Consider the following 27,959-nt stretch of genomic DNA (forward strand, 5'->3'; position numbering starts at 1 on the left):
CACAGGACCCACACATACAATAAGTACATACACGGAGATGTATATAACCAGTTTATATATATGCAGGAATAATCACACACTTATAATACTACTCCACCTCGGGGGTAACTCCACAGTATATAACGCAGTCCCAAAGTGTCTTTCACTCCCGCTAGGAGTGTACCTTCCACCCACCACCGTGTGCCCCACACCGTGTCCACAGTTAACCCCTTTGTCCCGTGGTCAGCGCTGCCACTATGTGAGAGTATAAATATGGGTAGGTGATTTGTTGGTGCACTTTTGAAAGGTACCTGCCGAGTGCTCCTGCACTCGGGCCTGCAAGCGACTTCGAAAAGGATCTGCCGCTTGGTGATCCCGTCTGTGATCCGGTGTTTCCTCGCTCGGGGGTCCGCCAGGGGCGATCCCACCCTGGAGATAGTCTCTGTCTCTTTGGGCACAGACTTGCGCCCAAGTCTCTTCCCGGGGAACGCAGCGTCCACTGTGTCCCTATCTATCACTGGCACTAATGTGACAGGGTCCCTAACCTAGGGCCTGTCCTTATAGCACCACAAGCTGGGGGGTTCAGGACCTATCTGGGGCCTAGGGGATTTCTGGCCTAATGCAGTGGGTCACTGACCTCCTTCCCCTAGCTCTCCTGGTCCAGCACTGCTTGTCTCCCGCGCGCACGCGAAATGTATCCTTTCCTTGCAAGCAGGGAGCTCCTGCAGCCCTATTGGCTCCCTGGCGTCATGGGGCAGCTCACGAGGCTCATGGGACTTGTAGTCCCGTTCAAGAGCCTTTCCTGGTAGGCTAGGGTCCGTGCGCTCCTTCCTGCGCATACGCAACTCTGCTGGGCTGCCGTGGGCTTACTGCGCATGCGCGACCTAGCGTAAGATGGCGACGCCCTGCTCGGGAGCCGCCGGGACGCCCAAATGCTCCCTGCACTGGTCCCCACCCTCCAGAAGTGCCGGCGCGTCCATCGAGTGATCCGCGGCAGCGGAGGAAACGAGGGGGGGGGGAAGGGTCGCGGGGCAGCAGGAACGCAGAGGGGACCTGGCTACACACGTTTTAGAGGTTTTAAATACATGGAAATAATGGATATTGCAGCATACTATTGAGTATGACAAAAAAAACAAAAAAAAACAAACAAAGGCTCCAGAACAAACAAAGTTACATACAGATGTAGCAGACATTATTCCTACCGTTAACGCTATGTGATGCATTTCCGCTGCTGCACTATTCCTTCCAATTTTAACGTGAGCGATTGAAAGCAACTAAAAATGGGTTATTTCTTGTGTTATTTTCCAAGAGGGGTAATAACATCTACTACGTCTGTAGCTGAAAGCCGCTGATACAGAGGTTTAATATGGAAGTAAAAAAAATGAAAATGTTTCAATCAAGAGTTTAGACTTGCACATTCCATTCTGCTCACTATACTTGCAATGGTCACACGTATTCTCAAAACAACCCACCCTTGATCATATTTCCCCCTCTATCACCCTGTCTCTCCTGCCCTTTGCATCCAAGCTATTTGACTGTCCTGTCTATACACGCTTACCCAATTTCCTCAGCACTCACATGGCCGTATTCTATAGCCACCAAAGCAGCTGTTTAGATTGTTTTTGGACAAAAATCCCCATTGACGTCAATGGAGATTTTCAGCCAAAGATGGGTCCAAACTGCCACTTTGGTGCATATAGAATTAGCCCGATAGTCTCTTAGACCCATTGCAATATGGCTTCCGACCAGCTCATTCTTCTGAAACAGCTAACGATCCCCACACTGCCAAATCTCAAGGGCTTTACTCCCTTCTAATTTTACTTGACTTCGCTGCTTATGACACTTCCTATGCCTACACATTCTTCACTCTCTTGGTACCCATAACAAAGCGCTCTCCTGGTTCTCCTCTTATCTTTCAAACTGCTCCTCCAGTGCTACAGTACCTCTACTCCTGTCGACCTTTTTGTTGGCGTGGCTCAGGGCTCTGTCCTGGTATCACTCATTTTCTCTCTATATACACACACTAATCACTTGGTGATCTCATTAGCTCATTAGGCTTCAAATATCACATCTATGCAGATGACAAACAACTATATTTGTCAACCTCTAAGCTTACTCATGACATCCAGTCTCAAATCACTGATTGTTTCTCTATTTCATTCTGTCTCCTGAATCGTACATGTCTAAAACAGATCTTATAATCCCACCCAAACCAGGCTCAATTGCTCCATTTTCTGTCACAGTCAATGACACGATCAGTCATGTAAGCACAGTGGAGGTGTAATATTGGACTCATCTACTCTCACATTCATGCGGTTCCTAAATCTTTAAAACCAGAGACAGAACATAAAACACAGACAAAGCTCAGTTTTAGCACATCCAGTGAAACTCATACACGGTACAGTGCCTAAATATGTATGTATAAATATCTGTCAAGTAAAATGTTCTTTTAGTTTGACATTTTTGGCCAAAATTGTTGTAAGCCCCTGAGCCAACGTCACGCAGACCACATTTCAGGGGTCCCTAACGCTAATATAAAGTCTTAATAACCTGTGTAATAACAGGAAGAATGATTTATAATAAATCTGTCAATATTAGTTGCAAAGTTCTAAGTCTGATTGAAGCTTTTATTAACCTGTACATTACCAGGAAAAGCACTCTGTATTAGAGTTGTCACAGCCAACCTGCAAGCAAGCAAGTTCCCCTGAGTGGAAGATGCTATGGAGTGAGCCCCTAACCATTTAAATGTGGGAGGGGGTGAGCTTCAATTAGGTAGGAGGTTGCCACCCTCCAAACAGCCAAGACTAGCTGAACAAGAATTGTAAAACATACTGCACACCTAACAAGCTCCTATTGAACCCCCAAAATAACCACAACATATATATAAGCATATGAGTGTCACAGAGGAGTGCTACTGAGCATGGCAATATATATTTAAAACCAGCGACAGAACATAAAACACAGACAAAGCACAGTTTTAGCACATACAGTGAAACTCATACACAGTACAGTGCCTAAACATATATGTATAAATATCTGTTAAGTAAAATGGTCTTTTAGTTTGACATTTTTGGCCAAAATTGTTGTAAGCCCCTGAGCCAAAGTCACGGCAGACCACGCTTGTTAGGTGTCCAGTATGTTTTACAATTTTACGGTTCCTAAATCTTACCAATATTTCCTCCGCAACATTGCCAGAATCAGTTATTTCCTGTTCCTCTACATCTTAAACTTTCAGGCATGCCCTTATTATCTCCCGATAACTATTGTAACCTTCTCCTCTACTGGTCTTCCTGCCTCCAGATTCCATACTCTACAATCTATTAAAAATGCTGCTGCTAGTTATCTCATTCTCTCCTATTTCTTTCTGACCGTCTTCTGAAATCCCTCCCACGGCTCCCCATCAAACTCGGCAATAACTATAAAAATGTTCCTTCACGACCCTAACTTAGGCTAAGGCCCCACTGCATGCGCCGGCGCACCCGCCTTGCGTCCTGGCGGTGCGTGTACGACGGCACTTCACAGCGATCTGCAGGTAGCTTTTTTAGGGCGTGGCCACATCGGACCTGGTGGGCGCAGCCATGACGTGAGGGGGGCGCAGCCATGACGTGAGGGGGGTGTCCCTCTCTCCCGTGCCACTATCCTCTCCCCCGTGGCTGTAAGGTGCTATGAAAAGTGAGTTATAGATATTTGGCCTCTCCCCCGGTGCCACTTTGCTTTCCCCCCCTCCATCTCTCCCCGTGCCTTTCTCCTTCCTGTCAGTCTCTTTCTACCCCTTGTGCCTCTCTCCCCCGCCCCTCCCCCCAGTGTCTGTCTCTCCATCCATCAGTCTTTCTGATTGGCTCCCTGCCACACCACGTGACGCGTCGCTCCACGGGAACACAATCCTGCTGTAGCCCCTGCTGGCTGACATGTCAGTGCGCAGTGAGCGAGGCACCACTGGAGACAGCAAGGGAGGAGGTAAGGGGCTAGTGAGTCACGCGCGCCGCCGGCTGCAGCGGGGACCTAGCCTTATCTTTCCCCTCTTACAGCTCTAATCTCTCGCTATCCCCCTTCCCATCCCTTACACTCTACCTGTGAAACTCCCTCCCCCAATATGTCAATCCACATCCCTCCCCATGTTCATGTTCCGCCTAAAATCTCACCTCAGCAATGTCTAGAAACCAGATGTTCTTCGTCACCATATTGATGATGTAATATGTTCCACAACGCAAATCTCTAGCGGTCTAGTAGTTTTAACCACTTTTTTTTGTGCAGCTACACTGTAAAATGTTAACATTCTGTTGGGCAATTTATACAAGGAGCTATTTATACTCTTTCCCAGTTGTAAAACGACCTGTTTTTGTAGGTTATTACAGACTTATAAATTTTAAAGTTGACTAGCTCTTGATGCACCTAGCGGAAAAATGATTGCGAATATGATTCGGTTAGGGCTATGAATGCCAATTTCCATAGTACAGCACTTCACTTTTGACACACTGTCAAATAAATGAACAAAGTAATAATGAGGGAATATATACAAATACTCAGATGAAAACCAATGATGTGGAGAGTGGGTTTACGATGTGTGTCACAGGTGGGTGGAGCAGTTGTTTATAGTACACACTGAGCCCATAAGTATCGTGTTTTGGCATATAGCCCCGTTAGTTATTGGGGTTGAGCCCGCCCCAGGCCGCTGGTGTTTCGGTCCTTGGTGAATGACGCGGTAGTTACTGTGTCGATTGTCTTATAGCAACAGGGGGTCCCGATCCGCTTCAATGTTGGGGGTTCCTGACATGGTACAGGTCAGTTTGAGTTGGGATTAAAACAATTTATCATCAATAAAAGTTGTGGCCTTATTTCTCCAGTAAGATGTTGGTTATCTTCCTTTGGCAGTAGGGAGCTCATCAAGCCTACCACCGACATGCTGTGATTGCTGGGGCTGAGATTAGGGCTATCCTATTTGTCTATTTATCTTCTGGTAGACGTGACATAGATGAAGTGAATCCAAACATACTGTAATTGTGCTTGTGATTGCAGACTGGAGAGGTGTTTTGTGTCAGACACTAAATGGGATGTCAAAGATGGAGATGCTGAAGATTGCTGGGTATAAGGCTGGTTGGGTGCATGCAACACTCCATCGGAACTTTAGCATCTCCATTTGGCACAGTACCCCTGTCCAGGTGTCTTTACCCAATGCTTCCTACACTACCGCTGCATTAAAAACCATACTGAATATTCAAAGTTGTATCTAGAAATAATGAGACTGGTTCTGCAGTCGAAGGTTAAAGTACTTGGTGGTAATGTAGGAGGATTCCCAAGAGTGCAGCGATGATTGGGTAGCAACCATCCAAAACCACCCATCAGATATTCATTAAAAAAAAAAAAAAAAGTTTGAATAGTCATCGCAAACACACAACAGGATACAGTTTAAATCAGTGATTCCCAACCAGGGTTCTGTGGAACCCTCGGGCTCCTTGACGAAGTCTCAGGGGTTCCTCCTATGGACCACAGACCCCCCCTTGGGGTGTTTTTTTTGGTATGTACTTTGTAGGGTGGATTGAGAGAGAGTGGGGTAATTGACAGGTGGGGCTAGTGAGAAGAGAGGGGGGCGAGAGGGAGTGAGGAAAAGAGGGAGTAAGAGTGAGATGCAAGGGATAAATACATGCGAGGCGGGAGGGGGGAGAGTTAGTGAGATGGGAGACAAATAGAGGTGGCTCGTGAAGTGTTGTGACTGACCCCTGTCGAACCTAATATGTGTCAGCCAGATAGGGGTTACCCGAGATTTTTTGAAATACTTCAAGGGTTCCTCCAAACAAAAAAGGCTGAAAATCACTGGTTTAAATAAACCTTTCATTGTAGATAGTTGAGACAAAGGGTTAATAGCATGTGTCAGGGAAACAAACCCCTTAAATCATACTTGAAATGGTTTGTTTCCCCCTCCCCCCAAAAGCATTATTAAACCTGTTTGAACAATCTGCAATAAAATGTTAATTTAAAAATTGTATCCGGTTATTTGTAATGACTGACTATCTAAAAACTGTCTTTATGAAACAAAAAGTTGCAGTAACACAATATGCTTGATTTGCAAGTTCTCAAATATTTCTGTAACCAAATATTCTAACACACACTTTTTTAAAGAGTTTAAATCATTAAATATTATAATAAATGAACACTGTTTTAAAACCTACTGTTACCATTTATCAGATCTCTCCACAGTTCTGGGCATTAAAAAAAGTTTTAGAAATATAACCTGCTGTAAAAGTAGATTTTTATTAACATGAAAGAAAACAAAAATCACACATTACTAGAGAGAAGCCAGCTACGGTACAGTGACAGTTCTTACCGAATTGACAACTGGGTATAAATAATCCTTCATCTCGGGAAAACCAGAGAGGGTTTTTTATCACGATTTATTAAAGCATGATCTGATCACAAACAAAAGGTGAGTTACATACAGATTAGAAGCATGCAGCTAGGAGTAATGACACGCAAATACCAAATACTTCTGGATGTGTATTACATTGCGGTAACAGCATGTTACAAAAAAGGTAAACTGTAAATTTAAAATTTTTTTCCCAGGACAATAGATTTGATCCCTTCACAGCTGAAAAGGGTCAGCAATGCATTTCCTGCAATACGTTGTGTGGTTCTCCAGCAGCAGCAGCAGGGCTAAGGCATGAAAGGACGTATGCAGAGAAGCAGCAAAAGTGCAACACAAATAAAAATATATAAAAAGTACCGCTACTTATCCTGTTATCCCCCACAGCTAACTTCCCACGTAAACTTTAATCAATTAAAGAGATTGTCTTAATGTAGTAAGTTATGCATTAGGTAGTATTCCGCCTTTATTGAGGTTAAGGCAATATAAATGTCAGAATACATACAAATAATCACTTTTTATAATCTGTATTTATGCAGAATGAACAATGTTAATACTATGGTTCTATGGAAATCAGTTTGAAAGGAAACCAGAAGAGAGGTTAAAAAAAAAAAAAAAAAAAAGTGGTCTCAGTAATGCTTTAAGCAGGGAGGTAAGGCGGCGGGGGGTCTTTTTCTGGCATTTTCACGGCCATCTCATACGTGGGAAGGATGTACTGCAAGGGAAAAACTGCAGTTAGTGCACTATTCATGCAGAAAATGCAAACTAAATTTTTTTTCATTTTTTTAAGTCCTACAGTACCCGTCTATCCAGTAGAGTATTTAAGACACATCAAAATTAATCTTGAACAGATTTTGACAAGATACACAAGCAGAGTTGCCACCTTCTACTAAATTCTAATCCGGAGATAACATTTTAAAACGTAGCGCTTACCTTCGGCGGCATCTCCCCCTGCAACTCGTGTCAATATGGCTGTGCGGCGATAAATGGCAGTGTTGCCATGACAATGGGAAGCTATGCGACATCACGCAGCGTCAAGTTGCCATGACAACAGGACAATGTATGGCTCCGAAGAGTGACGTCATGTTGTCATGGCAACGTGGCGCTGCGTGATATCACAAAGCGTCCCATTGTCATGACAAGGAGTGTCACATGACGCTGTGATGTCACATAGCGTTTCCGTGGCAATGGGGTGCCATTTGACGCTGTGCAGCCATATTTACAGGAGTTGCAGGGAGAGATGCGGGGAGGACGATGCCACCCGGAGGTTTACTAGGTAAACCCGTACCCAGGAGTTACGTGGCCAAGACCCCTAGACTCTGGGTCAAACCTGGAGTGGTGGCAACCCTGTACACAAGGCAAAGTCACAGTAGAAAGCCATGTGACCATTACAAATAAACAAATGCCTGTTTCATAGCAAACACATTACCACATCCGTATGTGCAAGTTCTTTCTAGGATTAAGGGGGGTTATTCATTAAAGCGGCAAACCAATCGCGCTATTTGGCAAATGGTTTTTATTTTTTACCATAGCACTGTAGCAGGGGTCTCTGGAGCTGAACCCCGTTAATTTCAGTTCCAGGTACACCCTGCTTCCGGAGATACAGACCTCTGCAGGGGTTGCCAGTAGATGCTCCGTTCGCAGGGAATCACGGCATTATGGCGTTTCAAAGCTCCCAGGCCTGCAAGCCAATAGGAAGCCGTGACGTCATCAGGTTCAGCTTCCTATTGGCCTGCATGACACGGGAGCTTTAAAACTTTACCGAGATACTTGCCTCTGAAGTGGGTGCCGGTATCTCGGGAAGCAGGGGGTCCCCGGAGCTGAAATTGAGGTTCAGCTCCAGAGACCCCCTGCTTCAATTCTATGTTAAAAAATTTTTATGGAACATGGCTTGGATTGCTCTTTTAAACCAAGTTTGTGTCGATCAGGGCACGTTTACTACAGAACACCCCAAGACTTCAATATGCTTCCTAATGCTGGAGAAGCTAGGAGCCCCTTTTCATACGAATAGAGATGACCTCTTCTCCAGCATGGTGGGAACATCTTCACAGCATATAAAAACAGGGCCCTAAAAACACAACACATCATCCATACAAGTCTCATTTTCAGCAAATCTTACTGAACAGTCACTCATACTTTTAGTAACAGTCTCAGAATTCGATAGAAGAGTTAATTCTTAGATTTGTTGGAATTTAGTGGATTTCAAATGTCTAACCCAGGTGTGTGTAACTCCAGTTCTCAAGGGGCACCAACAGGTCAGGTTTTCAGTATATCCCTGCTTCAACACAGGTGACTCAATCAGAGGCTCAGTCGAAGACTGATTCCGCCACCTGTGCTGAAGCAGGAATATCCTGAAAACCTGACCAGTTGGTGCCCCTTGAGGACTGGAGTTGCCCACACCTGGTCTAACCTCTACATGTCACTTCTGGGCTATCCCAAACATTGTAATCTCTGCTCTTGCACAAAACATGTTAATCTCCTTCCACGGCAATAGGCATTAAAAAAAAAAAAAACGAACTGTCGAGTATTACCTGGGGAGGGGCTTCAAACGCTGGGTATACTGCAATCTCAGGCATGTTTCTGTTGTTTATATATTTGTAGCAGTTCCACACGCAATTAATCAGATAGGCCTGGTAGACATGAAAAATACATAAGTACATATAACCACAATAGGTGTGCACAATAGCCCTCATTTTAAACTGGCATACAATTACAATAAGCTTAAAGCTGCAGTTCAAGGTGTGTGTGTGTGTGTGTTTTTTTTTCCCCCATTCAATATGTGCAGCAACACAATCTACATACTGACAAGTGATTAGCCAAGTTGCTGATCGATCCGGTCTCCTGCAATCAATCGCTGAAATTCGGCTGGGGGTTCACTAAATGGCTGTCGGTGCAGCAGAAGATTACCCAAGATGCAAAGTTCTGTGAGCAAGATCTTGTGACCAGGCAGGCACTAGATTCAATAGGTTCACTACTAGAGAGAGGGCAGGGCTCAAAAAGGTGCCTGTCACATTAGAAAACATTAAAAATGTCTTTAAAATTGTTGTTTTTCTTTAGTACAGAACTGATTTATTTAAAAAAAAAAAAAAAAATACATATGTAGGATATTGCTTTAACTGCAGCTTTAAAGCTGCAGTTCAGTCAATATCCTGCATGTGTGTTTTTTTTAATAAATCAGTTCTGTAGTAAGAAAAAATACTTTTAGCATTTTCTGTTTTAAAAAACAACAACTTTGAAAGACCAATTTTCTGGTATTCTATTTTAACAGCCATTTGCTAAGTCACTGCCCCTTCATGTCCTGTCACAAGCCCTGGCACACCCCTTTGTCAGCCCTGCCCTCACTCTAGCACATGTCAGTGCAGGAGTGCTCATGAATATTCATGAGCTTCCACTGAGTGACAGAAGCAGAAGAAAAACATATTCCAGCTCTAATGATGTCACCAAATTTCGCCGATCAATACATGGAGAACGAATTAACCTGCAGCTTTAAAACCATTAAACATGCCACTGTCATCACTTCACCTTGGTCCCAAGAGGGTCCGTAACACCATAAAAACGTACTAAACGTGTGCCCTTTTATGCATTGCTTTGTGTGCCATTCAGGGTACGTCTTCTGTAAAGTATGTCTGGTACCTTGCAACTGGGCCGTGAACTGATCCTGTTATTACATGATGTATGTTTTAAGGCTTTGTAACAATCAATAACTGTCTCTTAAAGCTGCAGTTCAGTCTTTTATTTCAAATTTTTTTTTTTTTTTTTACTTCAATAGTTTCATGTGTGCAATCTCCAATTACCTAAAGAACTGCATAGCTGCCGGTCAATTCGTTCTCCATGTATTGATAGGCGAAATTTGGTGACATAATTAGTGAAGGGATCTGTTTTTCTTCTGCTTCTGTCTCTCAGTGGAAGCTCATGAATATTCATGAGCACTCCTGCACTGACATGTGCTAGAGGGAGGGCAGGGCTGACAAAGGGGTGTGCCAGGGCTTGTGACAGGACATGAAGGGGCAGTGACTTAGCAAATGGTTGTTAAAATAGAATACAACAAAATTGGTCTTTCAAAGTTGTTTTTTTAAAAACAGAAAATGTTAAAAGTATTTTTTCTTACTACAGAACTGATTTATTAAAATAAAACACACATGCAGGATATTGACTGAACTGCAGCTTTAAGCCATCAGACAACTTTGTATATTTTTAATATTTTCCTAAAGTGTTAACATTTCCACAGTAAACAAATGTGTGCAAGGGCTTTTACAATATTTATGTATGCTCTTTTGGTGATGATACGGTTTGTCAATGGTCAATACAAGTAAAAAAAATTAAATATTTAAAGGTGATAATGGTATCATTTGGCAAATAGATACACATAAGCAAGTGATTAGCTTGAATTGAGTAGACCTAGAGAAAAGAAAAAAACCTTCTGTTCGCAAGGATACAATCACGTAAATATATTAGTCTATAGGTGACTTCTCTCAAAAGATTCTAACTACACCGACAGAACTTTTTTCCCGCAATTTTACCAATATGCACATTTTCAATACCTCTTCATTATACAAGTCTTTTCTGCACATTTCATCATTTCTTATTAATAGGAGAAAACACAGAAGGTGAAGTCATATGCTGGATTGGGCTCGCAGGATACGGAAATAGCCCCCGGGATGTTCAGAAACCAAATTTGTAAGCGCAAATATTATTTTCAGTTTTAACATTAAATTAACTCGTTAGTGAAACCCATCTCTGCAATCTCTTTCCTGCCTGCCATCTTTTAAAAGTGTCCTGAACTGACCAGGGTGGGGAACGTGTGTGGTGAAAGAGGACGGCCGTTATCTTTTGATACCCCCCGTTTTGAGGAAGCAGCTACCCCTGTAATTAGAACTAGACGAAGATATCAGGTCTGTTAAAAAAAAAAAAAAAGATGATAAATCCTAAAAAGTAAATTTCATGTCTGTAATGCATTATCTTTTTACTTTTCTGAATACTAATGGATTAGCGCATTGGTGGGCAGCAGGCGGCCCTCAGGGGGCTTCCCATGCGGGCAGCAATTGCTTAGCATCCCGCCCGCTCTCCCCTGTGCAGAGGGAGCAGAGATGTTGCAGGTGTGAATTTAACCTCCTTCCCACTCCCTGAGCTACCTAATGACTGTGCTAATCCCTCGTTCCCAGTGCACAGAGAGGAATGGGACTAACATTCTCTTACCGTGCACCCCAAAACTGGAACAATCTACCGGAGACTCTCACAGCCACCACCAGTTAAGTTAAACCATTAACCCCCACCTCCCAAAAAAGCAGAATAAGAGTCTCCACTAGAATAAAGGCACATAATAAACTAAATTAGCCGGACACACAGATTATTCTAATATTTGTTATTCCGTGTACATAATGGTTCAAGTCTCAAAGAAAAAAAACATCTAAAAATGATACTTCTTAACAGTCCCTCCAGCTGCTGCCAAATGTCCGTTTTTATCTCACAAGCACAAATGCCATATCAGGAAAGCACAACTGGGCAGCAGAGAACGTGACAGCACACAATGTTTGAATACTGGGCACATCATCAATTATACAGCGAATAACCTCATGTCTAGTTATGACCCTTACATGAAGAAACGTTAGATTACAAGGTGTCAGAGACATAACCTGCCTTCAGAGGCATAACTCCTGCCTGTAACAAATGGAATTGTGTGTATTTACCTTTAAAATGATGATGAATGCACCCAGAACCAGGACGATGAACAGGAGACAACTGGAGTCCAACGCCAGCATGTCATCCTTGTAGGGAAAGTCCGGCTAGAAAAGATAACATGGTATAATTCATAAATGGCCTGAAAATAATTGTTAGTTGTGTTTGATATCTAGCACTTTACATACATTTTCCATTATATTCATAAGGACGATGATGGTAGACGGCACTAATGAATGCCACTGTGCTAATCTATATAACAGTATTTTTTTTATAATATCTAATTAGATTTTTAGTAATACTGAAACTTTATACCCAACAGCATAATAGCAAATGACTGGCTTCCTCCCAGTATGCATAAACCGAGTATACATTGATGGCAGTATATACTGAAAACTTTCTGGTGTGCAGAGTTCTGCACATACAGTATATAGAACGACAATTATGCTATTACATAAATAATTTAATCATATTTGTTCCTTGCTCGCGTTTGGATATCCTAAGAAGCCTACACTGAAGGTATCCAAAGTTACTAGGGATAAGAGAAAATATATAATTTATTTCAAGTGACACCTATCGTTTGGCTTAGACTTTACAATATATTTCTGCACCTGTCTTGCGTGGTGTAAATCATTAGTTTTAGTGGAATGAAGATGATCTGAACCACAAAGTTCATGAAGCAGACAATTCATTTATTTTCCAAATGGCCTACCTGAAAAAGGGAGCTAGGAGGTTATTAGACATCAGCCATTTGATAGCTGGTGTATTAAACTACGTCAACGTATACAGTGCCACACTTCTAAAACGTGCATATAAAAAAGGTGTTTAGTTCAAAATGTTATTGCTGAAAGATAATTAAATCAAAAGTTCCTTATTACATAATAATACAAATCTTATGAAAGACACTGATGTAGGATTTGTAGTTCATGAATGAATCAAAAAATGTTGGCCCTCACAAGGTCTTTGTCTATAGTAAGTGGCCATATCAATGTAGCACTTTGTTTGAGAACAAAGAGAAAACAGGATTCCAAAATCATTATCGAAGTCTTCCAGTTAGTGTTCCCAGCCCGCACTGCCAGACCCAAATCCTCTTTGCAATTTAAAAAAAACAAAAAAAAACACATCATTGGAAAGCTCTCTCCTATTGCTGGCCATTGTGGAATAAGGGTTAAGCAGATTTAGCTATGATATATTGAGCTACATATTGGTATCTAAGAAAAGGGAGCTTTGGCGATCTAAATTTTTTTTATTTTTTTATTACTACACAGTTGCTGCGTGTTAATTATTAGGAAAGACTGCAGGGATCTTTGTTTCCCACGACTACAAAATCCAAAACCACTCAATTGGTCCAGCATAATCAGCCATATAAGTGTTAACATTTATCAGAGCGTCCACAACAGGAAGCAAGTCCAATTTTGGATCTGTTACCTATCAATCTCTGCTCGGTTCTGAGACAAATATATTCACTATAACTAATGCTTTGTAGCATTCAAGCCGTTAAATAGATTTGCAGCTCGGAAACTGATCCTTTAGCCAATCCTACAGAGAATGTTGAATGGCTACATACAAAAATCAACATATTACTCTCAATATATAGTATTAATGATAATAAAAATAGCAACGGAGAACTTACTAATTGTTGCAAATAATCCTTTATTCCAGGCAGGTACGTAAGAGAACTGATGGCAAGCAGACATGTGAGAGCAAAGTCAAACAGCTGGTAACAGAAGAATGGAATCACCCATCCTCCTCGGTGCTATGGGGGAAAAAAAAATAAAAAAGAGAATATAGATTTGTAATATTCTATTTTGCACAGAACACTTAAATAAGCAATCCTGCCATTTTTAATTTAAACCCCACTTTTTTCTCTCTCTACGGGATGGTAACCCCCGCTCACACTTACCAGTGAAGTTATTGTCTTTACTTCCTGGTTTCTCCAGGGGATTTAAATGGCTGTCCAATAGGAAGCCAGAACAGAGGACATTGTGGCTTCCTATTGGCTCTGGTAGGACTAGCAAGAATTGAACGGCCATTGTATGGCAGAGAATCCCGACGTTCACCTGTCAGTATCTCAGGAACTAAGGAGTCCCCAGAGATTAAATGGTGCGGTTCAGCTCTGGGGCAATACCCTGGTGGGAACACTGTAAAAAAAATGAATTTCAATTCTGTACGGGGTTGCTGCTTTAAAGTATGATCTCCCCTGAAACATCAGCACTTAAGATAAACACACACCAACTAAAATAAAGTTTAGGATAAGAGGCATTTTCCATTACTCTACAGAATATATTCATGTTTGTCCAATCGTAGTGATCCTGAGATTAGCTTGATTGAGCAGTAAAAAGATACTCACAGTGATTGCTCCATAGACCATCATTGCACTGATCGTGAACATAAGGAGGGAGATGGCAAACAGGACACATGCATTCTCTAGAAAGAGGAAGTAAAGTCACGGTGTTAAAAACATTACTACTAGATGATTGCATTCCCAGTTTTTCAGACATGAGAGAAGTTATTGAAACGGTTTTACCTAGAAAGAATCAGAGATAAACAGTACATCTAGTTTTCAAGTTTGTTATGGAAGTTATCAAAAATACTGTACAGGTGTCTCCAGCGTAGAATATCTTGTTCTAAAAACAGAGAATCTCTCAGATTTTCTGTTGGAAAAATGGCAGAGAGTACGTAGAATACCTCACCATAACGTACGGTGGGTGCAATAAACCTTCATAGATCTGGCATTCTGGCAACACATACATGTGTCCTTTTGCCTTTGTACAGCACAATAGCATGCAACCAAATGATTGACAGTGAAACTATATCATGACAGTTAGCACTATTAAGACTTTGCACTCCATCGGACAAGGTAAAACATTTTTTACAATTTACAGCAGGAGTCATTTACTTTGTAACTCATTTTATTTGACAGATTATGTTGGACAGCCTTTAGACATTTTAGATGTGACGGTTTGTTACTCCATGGTTTCTTAGAAAGAAGCCCTATAACAGTTGCAATCTTCAATGAATTGTGGGAACACACCCACACCCACACCTTTTTGCAGATGACACTCCAGGGGGAAAGGGGGGTAAACAAAATGATTAAAAAAAAAAAAAAGGGGTAGAAGAGTTTGGCAACTACAATTCAATGCCAAAAATCAAAACGCAGGAAGGATAGATATATTTATATATAGTAATATAGCGCTCACTGTACTCAACGCTTTACAAGAGAGACAATACAGTGCAGGGAATTATAATACAATAAGTTCAACAAAGACAATAGGAAAGGAAATCCCTGCCCCGGAGATCTTACAATCTAAATATAAAGGATTAATGCCAATGAGGACAGCCAGACGGATGTTAGGTTGTATAGGGAGAGGTATTAGCAGCAGAGATAGAAAACATAGAATGTGACGGAAGATGAGAATAACGTTGCCCACCTAGTCCAGAATGGGACATTTGGCCGTGATGCTGCCACATGTCGCCGCTGGGAGAACTCCCCATTGCTATCTTTAAACGTACTGCCACGTTCCGATGACATTTAAAGATAGTGCTTCGGAGCGGCGGGACATTCTGCCGCGACATCTTTAAAATGTCCTTGGAGCGGGACAATTAAAGATGGCATCATCAAAATCACGAGCGGTGAGGTGTCCCAGCAGAGAGTTCTCCCGGTGGCAACGTGTGGCAGAGGAGCACCGGCGGCGGTTTGGTCGCGGGCAAGCATCCTTACACGAAACCTAGTCTGCCCATTTTCCCATCTATCGTAAAACCTCAGAACCATTTGACCTGTAGCTTTCTTTGGTACAGTATTTAGGACAGCATTGTGCCTATCCAAAGCATTGCTGTATATTGTGCACTATCTTGGTAGTCCTTTTTTTAATTTATTTACGTCTTCCCGGAGATACTGTACGGTCTCCAGAATTGAACAGAGCACTCCAGGCGAAGTCTCGCCAATGGATCTATAAAGTTGTCACTACACCTCACTTCCTGCTTCTAATACCTCTCCCTATACGTCCTGCTGGCTTCTGCATTGCTGTGTTACATTTCGTGCCTACTTTTAACTCTGCTGAAATAATGATTTTTCAGGACCTTTTCCTCTCTAGTATTTGACATTATAATGCGATTAATCCTCTATTCTGCCTTTAGATTGTTCTGACCCAAGTGCATTATTTTGCACTGCTTGCTATTAAATTGCAGTTGTCACAATTTTGCCTATTAAGATAATCTACCTAAAGCAATCATTTTACTCGCCCATCTGGAGTTTCAAAACTGTCGCAGATCTTTATTTTATCTCCAGAAAAAAAAAAAAGAATACTTTCCCATCTAGACAATTTGTAATGTCTCTAATAAGATATTAAAGAGCACAGGTCTTGGTACAAATACCGGAGGTACTCCACTTGTTACCGTTCCCCCTCCTCAGGTGTAGTGATGCCAATTTATAGATCATTGTTGAGACCTCACCTTCTGGAGGAGATTTAATCTCCAGAACCGTTTACCTCCAGAAGCACATAAATATAATGGAATAGAAATGCTACTAAAATGATGCATCAAGAAAGACTAAAAGGAACCTTTATTACGAACATCTTAGAGAGAAGACGATATGAGAAACACTGTCAAGTAAAAAAAAAGGCTTCAACAAAGTAAGGGAGGAAGCATATTTCAGAGAGCTAGACGGTGGCAGCGTCAGGGGAAACGTGAAATACTTCACGACAGAAAAGGGTGGTGGATTTATGGAGGTGATAGAGGCTAATAAAGTAAGGAGATAAACAAAAATGCTTGGGATTGACATAAGGCTAATCCTAAATATGAAAGAAATGGATCAAATAGGATCTGAGGCAGCAGACAGAAAAGTAGGCAGACTAGGTAGGTCAAATTCTATGCGACTACATTTTAAAGATGCAGCCCTCCCTTAAACAGGAAGCCACAATGATTCCAGTCTGTAGTTGAGATGCACAGAGATGGGACTTTTGAAATGTTCCAGGTCAGTCCAGCTTTCACACTACTGGGACACCGGAGTTTGAGGTTGTGGAAGAGCTACTTGAAACCTGTCACTGGCATAGCAAAGCAATGTGTTACTGGCTGCAACGAAGAAGGACAATACTATGGATTCAGTAGGAGGGGAAGTTTTGGCTCATATTTACTAAACAGGACTATTCCAAAACACACCTTCAAGTGAATGGGCTGTAAAGGCATCTTATGTTATAGCTTAACATAGTCGCTTGTGGTCTGTTCATGACATAAATTCAACTTCATTAACTTTAAAATCCCTCTAAGTTTTAGAAAAATAAATCTAAGTGCTTTATATGTTTTTGATGGAGATTATTTATTTAATCAAAAAGCATAACCGTTATTTTGCACGAGAAGAAACAGGCCTTGTTAAAGGGCAGTATCAACAAATAATGTTGATTTTAATGTACAGTATTTGAGAATCCCATAGGCTATTTTAATGCATATTCTGAAAGTAAAATAAATATCCCAGTTTGAAACCAATTTTCTAGGTGATGCATATCAAGCATTGCTTCATGCAGGGCAATCTCCTTCCATGCCAGTGTATGTTCTTACTGTAACTTGCTGTGTTCACGGATGGTATTATATACAAATACATACGCTGTGTGGTTGTGCAGAAGGAACAGTGCAAAACATTTTAAGTGTATACGCCTTAAAAATGCAAGGCTGATGGTAGATAGGAAAGGCTACCACATTTCTCAGTAGCTAAATGGGGACATTTTTTTTTTTAAATGGACAGGGAGGAGAGGTGTAGGAGAGGCATCAGAGTGGACTGGACTATCAATCACCAATCACCACTGACCCGGGCACATACGTGGCCTGTAGTGCTTAGTACATTGCCTTGGAGAGCGCAGTAGGACTCCAATACACTGATCTCAGCAGAGATCGACAGCACATCCTGTGCAAATCTCTAAAAACCCACCTGCATATTTCCTCCAATGTTTAAATGACTATTAACCACCTGGGTGCCCCATGATATAGCAAACACTCCATGGGGTGTGGCCCTCCAGGGGCACCATGAAGCAGTAGCTACTGTATGTCATTTGGTAATTTTATAGGGGAGACCACGTTCCGCGCTCCCGTGGAGCAATGAATGTGATCAGGCTGGCTGAGAAATGGGGGACTCCTCTTCAGTTCCGTCATCAGTGACGCTGCCCTCACGTGGTCGTAAAGTGCCAGTGGGGCTGTGGCAATGAAATAGTTAAAAGGAGAGGCACATTTCCGGGTGCCAATTAGTCAATTTGGTTCATTTATCACAACGTTCAGAACACCGGGACAGGCACGTCTGTGTGCCACAGGAATAGTAAACAACTGCATACCCTCCATCATAATATTCTAGAACAAATTGTTTTAAGATTTATTTATTGCTCAACCTAGAAATAATGATGAATACTTATAAGCATGTCTGAGACAGTTCCCCAAACCTACCTTACCCCATAATCGCACATTATACAGTGCTTCCACTGCAGACAGGGATTCTGGGTAATGAAATGCAAATGAGAACCCCGTGTCTCACTTTTTGCTTCTTATCCATTTTAACATGGGATTGCTTTAAGACATTGCCTGCTGTTTTGCACAGCCTTTGGAGCAGGGGTAACCAATGCCACTCTTCAAGAGCTACCCAACAAGTCAGATTTTCAGGATATTCCTGCTTCAGCACAGGTGGCTCAGTCGAAGACAGCCATCTGAGCTCAAGCAGGGAAATCCTGAAAACTTGACCTATTGGGTAGCTCTTGGGGACTGGGGTTGGCAACCCTCTGCTTTAGAGCAAAACCTGGGTTAAAGAAGTGAATGGTAAACCCAATCATGGGGAACGTAATGGGCGTCTGGAGACTTCTAATTGTACATTTCCTAACTTTTTAGGAACAGAAAAGGATATTCGGAAACAAGTGTTTTCAAGTAAGATTTACATGTTTTCCCATCTTTAGAAGTCACGTCTGGCAGTAAAGACAACCTAACAAAGACTCACCAGCCATTCTCTCTGAAGCATAGTAGTTTCCAATAACTTCATACTGAATGTCAACTGTTGGCACTGTATCAGGATGAGTTACTTTCACTGTGAGAAGAATGCCCATAAGAAGGTTCACCACCTGCGGAAGTATACACAATGTGATTGGTCTATAAATAGATGCATGTGGACTATACATAGATAAATAGAAATCCTGCTGGGGGGGGAAATTAAATAAATATAAGAGTTAGCTTTGTCTATATTATTTAAAAACATTGGTCGCTGTTATGTACTAAGTGGTGCAAATTTCAGGCAAAAACAATCTCTGTGCTGAAGAGCATACAACATATTGAGGCAGAATGTTATCCACGGTCACAGGGGGGAGCTGCTGTTCCATCAGCATTTCCCATGTATAAATCAGACGTAGCCCCCAAATCATTGCTCAATTAAAATGGGGAGTTGCACATAACTGGGCTTTTTGTTCAACAATGTATCAATCTAAGCAGCTTCCATAGAAGCTTTAATCCCCTTCCAATTACCTAGATGAGATTCCTTAAAACATGTCACTGCAATTGGTGCACCTTGGGCCTAGGAATAAATACCCCTTTAAAGGGGCAATTTCTCCTAGGACCAAAGTGAACTAAGGGTAAACAAACCACTTCATTAACCAACCCTTTCCCATTCAGAGGCCCCCCAAGAAATTGAAATGGCAAACTTTGTGGGACAGCATCTTAAAGGATAGTTTCCCCACACAAGGAGGTGGCACTTAACTTTCAGCGTTAAATACAGAGAAGTGACGAGAGGGGAAAAAAGAAGAAACCAGACATTCTTTTATGACAAATCTGTTTTCATCAAAACACACTGGTCACAGCTAGAAAAGGAATCCAGGTGAAAATAAGACAACGGAGTACTGCAATATAAATAAAGGAGAAATCTAAGACAGAAATTTTCATTTTCCTCACTGCCATAAATCTTTAGCACCCTTAGTAATAAAGCAGCAACCCCCCCCCCCCCCCATAATGTGGGAGTCTTTATTAACTATTCCCCACTCTTCAAGGGTGTACTGGGGTTATTACATCACAATCTTTCTGTAATATTAACACACACACACTTTTTCCAGCCAACAATACTTAGAATAACCAAGTTTTCTTATTTGCTTTACTTTTGCTACTTGGCAACCCCCTTCCATCAACACACACAAGGAAGTTTGCAAACCCCAGATTCCTGCGAACTCTGGTTTGCGCCTGGGAAACAAGGTCACGGCTCCTTCAATACAAAACAATGGGCCACAAAACAAGATAAGACCGAACATCTGCAAAGTCACCATTTTAGAAAGGGATTTTTTTTTTAAATTATGGACTGTGTCTCATTTTACCAGATAAAACATTTGATTGCAAAATACGCCAGCAACTTCCCTGTGTTTATTGAAAAATTAGCACTGCCCACGTACTGTACATGCGTGGGATGCAAGAGACCTACAAGTGATATGAATTTCGGACAAACATTGTGTTCTTTGTAGTATAACTATTTATACAACAGCCCAGTGATAGGTGAGTGAAGACTAAAATGTTGAAGTTAAAAAAGTAATTGTAAAAGATCTTTCTATGTTTAACATGACCAGGTGATAGCAAGAAGGTTGTAGGAGATGAACTGGATATAATGTACACACACATACACACACAATTTATTTTTTTACCTCCACTCAACATGCGAGAATGTACTTTTAACCTTTGTAAACGTTGTAACTACTAAAACCACTCTTCATTGGGGTCAGTGGAGTAAAACAAAAACTGAAATAAAGGCAATACGAAAGGAAGAAATGTGTCCAAGTAAGTAGGACTTCACCAGCAGAGACACTAAAAAGTTGGCTCCTTGTCAATTGTTTCTTTTGACATTCGCCATGAGTGTCCCGTTCCCACCATGACACCTGTACCCAGTCAGAGGACTACTGTACATAGGAGGGGGAGTAAAATGGGGTAGCATTTTGCCGGTGGAATAGATTCATATTTCCTGTTGAACACCCAGGGACGTTAAACAAAGAGAAACAATGGAGAAGGAGCCCCCTCTTACGTTTCAGGAACCACGTGAACAACCTGATCAATACAACATTGAAAAATTACAAAAGGAAAAACAAAAATTAATAATTTCAATTGAACCTTTTTAATGCATCTGTACAATTGATTCAATTGGTTTGACGATGAATTGTACAAGTTGGAGAATGGGCTTACTGGCATATCCAAAATAAAAATATGATAAGATACAGTTTAATATGACTGGTCTTTCCAGCTGTTCTTCGCATTCACAGACTACTGTATGTTGATGTCCCCCCCATCAATGGGGACCAACAGAGATTTACTACTGTAGGCGTGCCAATTGTAGTCCTCAAGGGCCACCAACAGGTCAGGCTTTAAGGATATCCCTGCTTCAGCACAGGTGGCTCAATCAGTGGATCAGTCATTGACTGAGCCACCTGTGCTGAACCAGGGATATCCTGAAAACTTGACATGTTGGTGGCCCTTGAGGACTGGAGTTGGCCACGCTGGTGCTATACTGCATTGTACTGTTGCTGCTTTCACCTCATGCCCTCGCATAAGTGAAGAAACAGTGCGCTATCAGATATCTAGGGGTGGATGGCACTGCAGGCCAAGCAGGACGACACAGGGATTGTCGGCAGTTCCACCTATTTACACAGCGCTGTAATCACGGTGTGATACGAAAGGTCACTTCAACTCATTCACTGAACACAGAAGATAGTTAACAAATAAACTGAATATTCACAACATACAAAGTAGGCTAGCTATAGGATTACTTTCCCCGAGTGCATGGGGGCATCTAATAGAAATATGTACAGTATGTTCCTTCAACACGAGATCATATACACCCTTTTTTTTTTATTAAAGACTTCTTCACTTTTGTTATGCAGAATACCTAATTAAGGAATGAAAGCACAGGCCCTTTGTATAACTATTGTGTTGTCCCGCTGTGGATATTTATTTACACCTTGTTATAGGGTGCCAACACTTCCAGTGCCGGGTGAATAGTGGAGAGCCCTTAGATCACTATAACCTGATGCCAAAGAAAATATTACGGAGTAGTTTTAAACAGATAATAAAGCACTCCTAGCAATTCGATGCTTATCTTGGGTATTTTGGTCTTGTATAACCCTTTTAGTGACAGAACCGGTTAAGTGCCATACAGTGGAGGCCCACAATGTGTGGGACCCAGCCCTAACATTTCTCAGCAACAAACACAGTTTCTTTGTTAGCAACATTGGGTTGAAATTGTATATTCAGCACAGAACTGTTTTGTAATAACATGTGACTGCTTTAGTCCTCATTTGAATGACAAACAACGCATCCCTGGGAATTATTTATTTATAATATGTTTTAACAGGAAGTATGGAAGGAAAATGAAAATAAAACACAATCTAAGTGTAGACTGTTTGATAATAAGTGGGTTAATACAATGGTGTATCTTGGCTCGTATGTGTTGCCTACTCACAGGATTCAGACAAAAAACGGGCAGTGTGACACAGTGGTCTTAGCGGAATGGATCTGTAGATTCTTTATATGGTGTGGACCCCCAATCTCAGCAGGACAGCATATGATATGTGGGAGAAAGAGTATCCATAGTGCAGACCAATCATGTAAAAACTTTACTTTATAAGGCTTAAAAATGCACACTTACAATAAAAACAAAGTAAAGTTTTTACATGATTGGTCTGCACTATGGATACTCTTTCTCCCACATATCATATGCTGTCCTGCTGAGATTGGGGGTCCACACCATATCAAGAATCTACAGATCCATTCCGCTAAGACCACTGTGTCACACTGCCCGTTTTTTGTCTGAATCCTGTGAGTAGGCAACACATACGAGCCAAGATACACCATTGTATTAACCCACTTATTATCAAACAGTCTACACTTAGATTGTGTTTTATTTTCATTTTCCTTCCATGCTCCCCCTGGATCACACACAAATCTGTACGAATTGAGGGACCAGTGGAACCAGTCCCTAACCAGCTGGGTTTGAGCAGGAGGTTTATGTAACATTTATTCACGTCATTTATCACGTGTGCACTATTTTATATATCACTAGATTTAAGATTAATTCACTTTATATTAGTAGTGAACACTAGTAGAGTTAGCGCTTTTTTTCACTTTTACACAGCACGTTAACAGGAAGTATTACATTGAGAGTTACCTCTCGTTTTCAAGTATGTCCTTGACATAGAGTTATAACAAATACTGTACATGGTTACAAATACATAATTACATTAAGTGAGCAGGGTTATACATTATATACAAGATATTGCATGCACAGTAAGAGATAATATATGTTATATGGAATGTAAAATCAGAGTGTTGCAGGCCACAGATACTTATGTAATCAAATGCCTATTTATTTATGATGCATTTAAAAACGAGCAATGCATCCAACTCTACAAGTTCTTGGCTGGGTGTGAGACTCCACATGGGATAGCCAAATTGCATCACTATGCCCCTTTAAGGAATCCCAGACTACATGGCCATGCATCTATTGGGGATGTTTCCAATGTATTATGGACTGTGCTTTGCAGCCAACCTTTATGCCTGTTGAACCGAATTTTGCAAAAAGAACAAATCAAAGCTAACAATTTTGATGACAGGCAAAAGGTTTTATCACAAGACTAAAGTGAAGTTTCTAAAACCACAAAATACTATGGAAATCTTAAAAGATTAAACAAACGTTTAAATACTTTTACATGACCCGGTCCCTCGTTCTCTTCTATCGTCGGCAGGACTGCTTCCCGTTAACAGTGTGACTTGAATTAAAACGTTGTCACTCTTTCGATTGCCGTGTTGGAAATTTAAAGAGCAATATGGCTGGTAAGGGTTACTGGGGTAACTGGCTAGGGGGTTACTGAAGGGCACACCTGTTTCCTTCTAAATAGATATGGCTTCCCTATAATTAGCCCTGCTGTATGCAAATCATTTATTATAAAAGCTTCTCTGTGCACTGTACTCCTTACCAATCTGTAAAGAACACAGCAGCTAAAGAACACACACACAAAAAAAAAAATCCACAAATCTGTATTCATTGGCAAATGTAATAAATTTGAATACAACATGAAGACTACTGTATTTATTGGACATTTGTAGGAAGCTCCTCTTTGGGACTTCCTTGCATTAAGAAATTAAAACATGTTTAAAATTATAAAACTAGCATTAAGTATCAACGCAAGGAAGTATCTAAATCCATCTACAAGGATATTTATATCCATACAAGAAGCATTGCCAGCTATAGAAAGAGACTTGAAACAAAACCACAGAGATTAGCATGATTAGATCAGTGGGGCTTTTGTCATTCATAAAATCAAGTCTAGAATGAGCAGTTTTAAGGGATATACCTAGCAAGCTGAATAGTTGCAACAGAGTGAGTTAATGTTATATACAGAATGAGCGTGGTGGGCGTAGGGTTACCATATTTGTAATCTGCCTCCCCTTTTCAAAGCCCGTCTTGGTTGCTGGCATCTACCGCCCCCTTACAGCCCCTGACTGATGTCACCCAGTTTCTTGGCTCCATTTCCTCTCTGAATGAGAAGAGTGAGCTTCTATTTCTTGGGGATTTCAACTACAATTGGCTCGACCCTAAAAACCACAAAATCCAGATACAACTCAAGTCACATAACCCAACGCAGCTCATTTCCCAACCCACACGGACAAACCTGAAATCTCACAACCTTTCCTTGCTAGACTGGATTCTCTCCTCAAATCCCAGCAGAATCCAATACTCTGGCATCCTTCCTGACATTGTCAGTGACCATGCAATAGCTTACAGTGTAAGGAAAAATAAACCACCCCAATCAAGTCCTAAAGTTCTCCTCACTAAAACATTTAGAAACTTTAACCCACAGCAGTTTCTGGCTGACCCTACCAACTGCCCTTGGTACAGAAATCGATTTAACTCCCGACACTGATTCTGCCCTCGACTATTTCCAATCCTAGTTCTTAAAACTCTGTGATACCCATGCTCCGCAACGCAGAATAAGAGTATGGGGGGGGGGGATCAACTTCTGTGGGTTACAACTGGCCTTATAGCACTCTACCATTTCAGGGAAGCTTTTTGGAAAAGATACAAAGTAACTGGCACTACCAAGGATCTTAATCACTACAGATGCCTGCAGAATATGTGCACAAGGTAAACAAGACATGCAAACGCACAATATTACTCTGACAATCTTCACCAGAATACATCAAACCCAGCTAACTTCTGGAAGGTTATTAACAATATATTCCAGCCTTCTAGCCATCAACGACCAAGTTCAAACTGATTCCTTGGTGCGACAGGCCGGTCACGTGAGCGGTTCGCTCCGTGACACCCCTAGGCACACCCCCAGAGCACGCCCCCATAGCCCGTCGACCATGCCCAAGGAAAGCACCCGCTTTCCCACAGCCTCCGCGCGGGCGAAGGCACCATGGCCCGGGCCTAAGTCTGCTGGTCAGAAAGCGTATCGCACAGCAGATGCTGATGCCAATTACCAAATATGGGGACATAGTACACGGCTCAACACACCAAACCCACCTTAGCAAACTTGACACCCTCTACAATTCAATATGCCGTTTTGTTCTCCAATGCAACTACAACACACATCACTGCGAAATGCTCAAAGAACTAGGTTGGTCATCACTAGAGTCTAGGTGAAAAGTTCATCTTTCCTGTCTTGCCCTCAAATACTTTCTGGGCAAGCTACCTGTAACTGAACAAGTTCCTCACCCCTACCACATGCAGCACTTATCTGAGATCTGACTCCAAAAGACTGTTCATGGTCCCAAGGTTCAGCAAAGTATCTTGCCGCTCCTCCGCTTACCGTGCACCCCAAAACTGGAACAATCTACCGGAGACTCTCACATCCACCACCAGGCTAAGTTCTTTCAAAACTAAAGCAGTTTCACATTTTAATCTGTTCTGTAACTGTTACATAAGCCTATAATATATATTACCTCTAACTGTGCATGCAATGTCTTGTATATAGTGTATTGTAACCATGTATTAATTGTTATCTTAACTCTATGCCCAGGACCTACATGAAAACAAGAGGCAACTCTCAATGTATTACTTTCTGGAAAAACCTTTTCTAAATAAAATATATATTTGGGCTCCCACCAAAAAAAAGACACTATGGGCATCATTCAAAGAATCAGCAGTATGTTATCTACGATAATACCTACAACTGTGTCATGAAACAATCCACTAATTTCACCAGGCGCAAGATTTAATTCGAAATAAAGTGTAAATGTATTGTTATGATACAGGTGTCCCATTTCTATTTTAGTGTACATCTAGCTCAGACTTTTACATGGTGTCTAAATGGTTTCCACTACTGCGTTTTGAAGCAATTAAGCACAGTGCACATACATTTGTAGTTATTGAGGGGGACATGATGTGCTCGATTAGTCTAAATTGCTAGTTTTTTTTTAATGTCATTAAAGTGTTCTGCGCTTGCAGAAGAGTAGAGGAGCCCAATTTGTTGCAGTTTCCATTGGCGCACCAAATAAGTCTTCAACTCTTAGCTCTTTACCACTCGTGCGCACAAAAGGTGCGCGCCGCTTGTTAACGAGTGTCTTCAATGAAACACTCACGCTCTTGCGGGGAACAACCCATGATGTGCCACCCATGCATTGAGGGACAGATAGGGGAGATGTATGACCGGAAACAGCAGGCCCTGACCCCAAGTTGGACTGGAAGTCCTTTTGTTTGCAATCAAATATGGAACAATTCCAATTCCTGTGGCTCAGGGATACAAAAATACCAGACTCAAATGTTGCCGCACAGCACCAACTGACCTATCAGCAACAGCGCTCACCTTCATGCGTTACTAGCACAAAGCAGGATAGGACGTGCAGTGACCTGCTGCAGCAGTGACAGGTCAGTTGGTGCAGAGCCGCTTTATTTGGGAGGGGGGAGATTGTTGAGCAGGTGGGAGCGAGGCGTGGGGTACAGTGTTCCAGGACTGCCCACAAATGAGTGGCAGGGTGGGTCCCAGATACACAGGCTGAAGCGCAGAGCTGCCAACAGAGTGAGAGGGGCGGGGGGAAAGTCACTCTCCATCGCTTAACAAAACACTGGCTGGCTCCTACATCGAACTCTGGGAATTATTCTCCCAGTATTGGCCAGGAATTTTTGGCATCTTACCAAGTTTTGAATTCTAGCCAGCCAATCACTTTTCGTATGTCATATAGTGAGTGAGAACAGCTCTGAGGCAGGGGGGTGATAGGATGGACTAGCCAAACACCAACTCCTCCCCCTCACTGCGTGTGAGAGAGCTCCGCACAGGAGAGTTACGGTGTGTAAGGTTGGGTCCAGTGGGTGATGGGTGTAGTGTGTATGTTAGAGAGAGGGGCGGTGTAGTGTCCATGTAGGTGGGGAGGGGGTGGTGTTGTGTGTATGTGGGTGGGGAGAGAAGGGGTGGTGTAGAGTATGTGGGAGGGGATAGAGGGGTTGTAGTGCATACAGGGGATGGGGGGGAGGTGGCTGTAGCTTGCGTGGGGGGGGTGTCTATACAATTATTTTATATACAAGTGCAGTAAAAACAAAAGAAAATGTAGAAGGTTGAAAAAAAAATTCAAGGAAATCTAGAATATCATGTTTATAAAAATCAATATGACTATACAAAGTGTACATTATTTATGAAAAATAAGAACAGCATCCATTTAGGGTGTAATAGTGATACCCCCCTAAGAATAGGGCATTACTAGCTAATAATAATCCCCTAGGCCTAGTCTTCTAGGATTATTACTTAAATATTGGGTAGGCTGCATTTAGCATGGCTCCCTCCTTGGTTTGTTCATCAGGGTACAGAATACTATGGTTGAGTTCCCAGAAATAGATTTTAGAACAGCCTGCTGCCATGAAAGAGACGTTTTATCGAACATAGAATAAACATAATGAAATCTAAAAACAGTGTTCCCAAACATGTCTGTGAGAAACACTACAGAGAGCGCGATAGAGCGGACC

General features: G+C 41.8%; 1 protein-coding gene across 1 annotated transcript in view; it reads right to left on the reverse strand.

The window, feature by feature from the left end:
* Window positions 1–6,209: 6,209 nt before the first annotated feature.
* The window catches only part of LAPTM4A (lysosomal protein transmembrane 4 alpha), a 30,447-nt gene continuing 8,697 nt past the window's right edge, over window positions 6,210–27,959 (reverse strand). The window contains exons 2-7 of the mRNA XM_075598429.1: window positions 18,981–19,101; window positions 14,364–14,440; window positions 13,647–13,769; window positions 12,025–12,120; window positions 8,869–8,967; window positions 6,210–7,052 (exon numbers count right to left, since the gene is read on the reverse strand). Of these exons, the coding sequence (XP_075454544.1) occupies window positions 6,978–7,052; window positions 8,869–8,967; window positions 12,025–12,120; window positions 13,647–13,769; window positions 14,364–14,440; window positions 18,981–19,101 (591 nt within the window). The 3' untranslated portion in view covers window positions 6,210–6,977. The remainder of the gene's footprint in view (window positions 7,053–8,868; window positions 8,968–12,024; window positions 12,121–13,646; window positions 13,770–14,363; window positions 14,441–18,980; window positions 19,102–27,959) is intronic.

This window comes from Ascaphus truei, chromosome 4, assembly GCF_040206685.1.
Source record: "Ascaphus truei isolate aAscTru1 chromosome 4, aAscTru1.hap1, whole genome shotgun sequence".
Taxonomy (NCBI): Eukaryota; Metazoa; Chordata; class Amphibia; order Anura; family Ascaphidae; genus Ascaphus; species Ascaphus truei.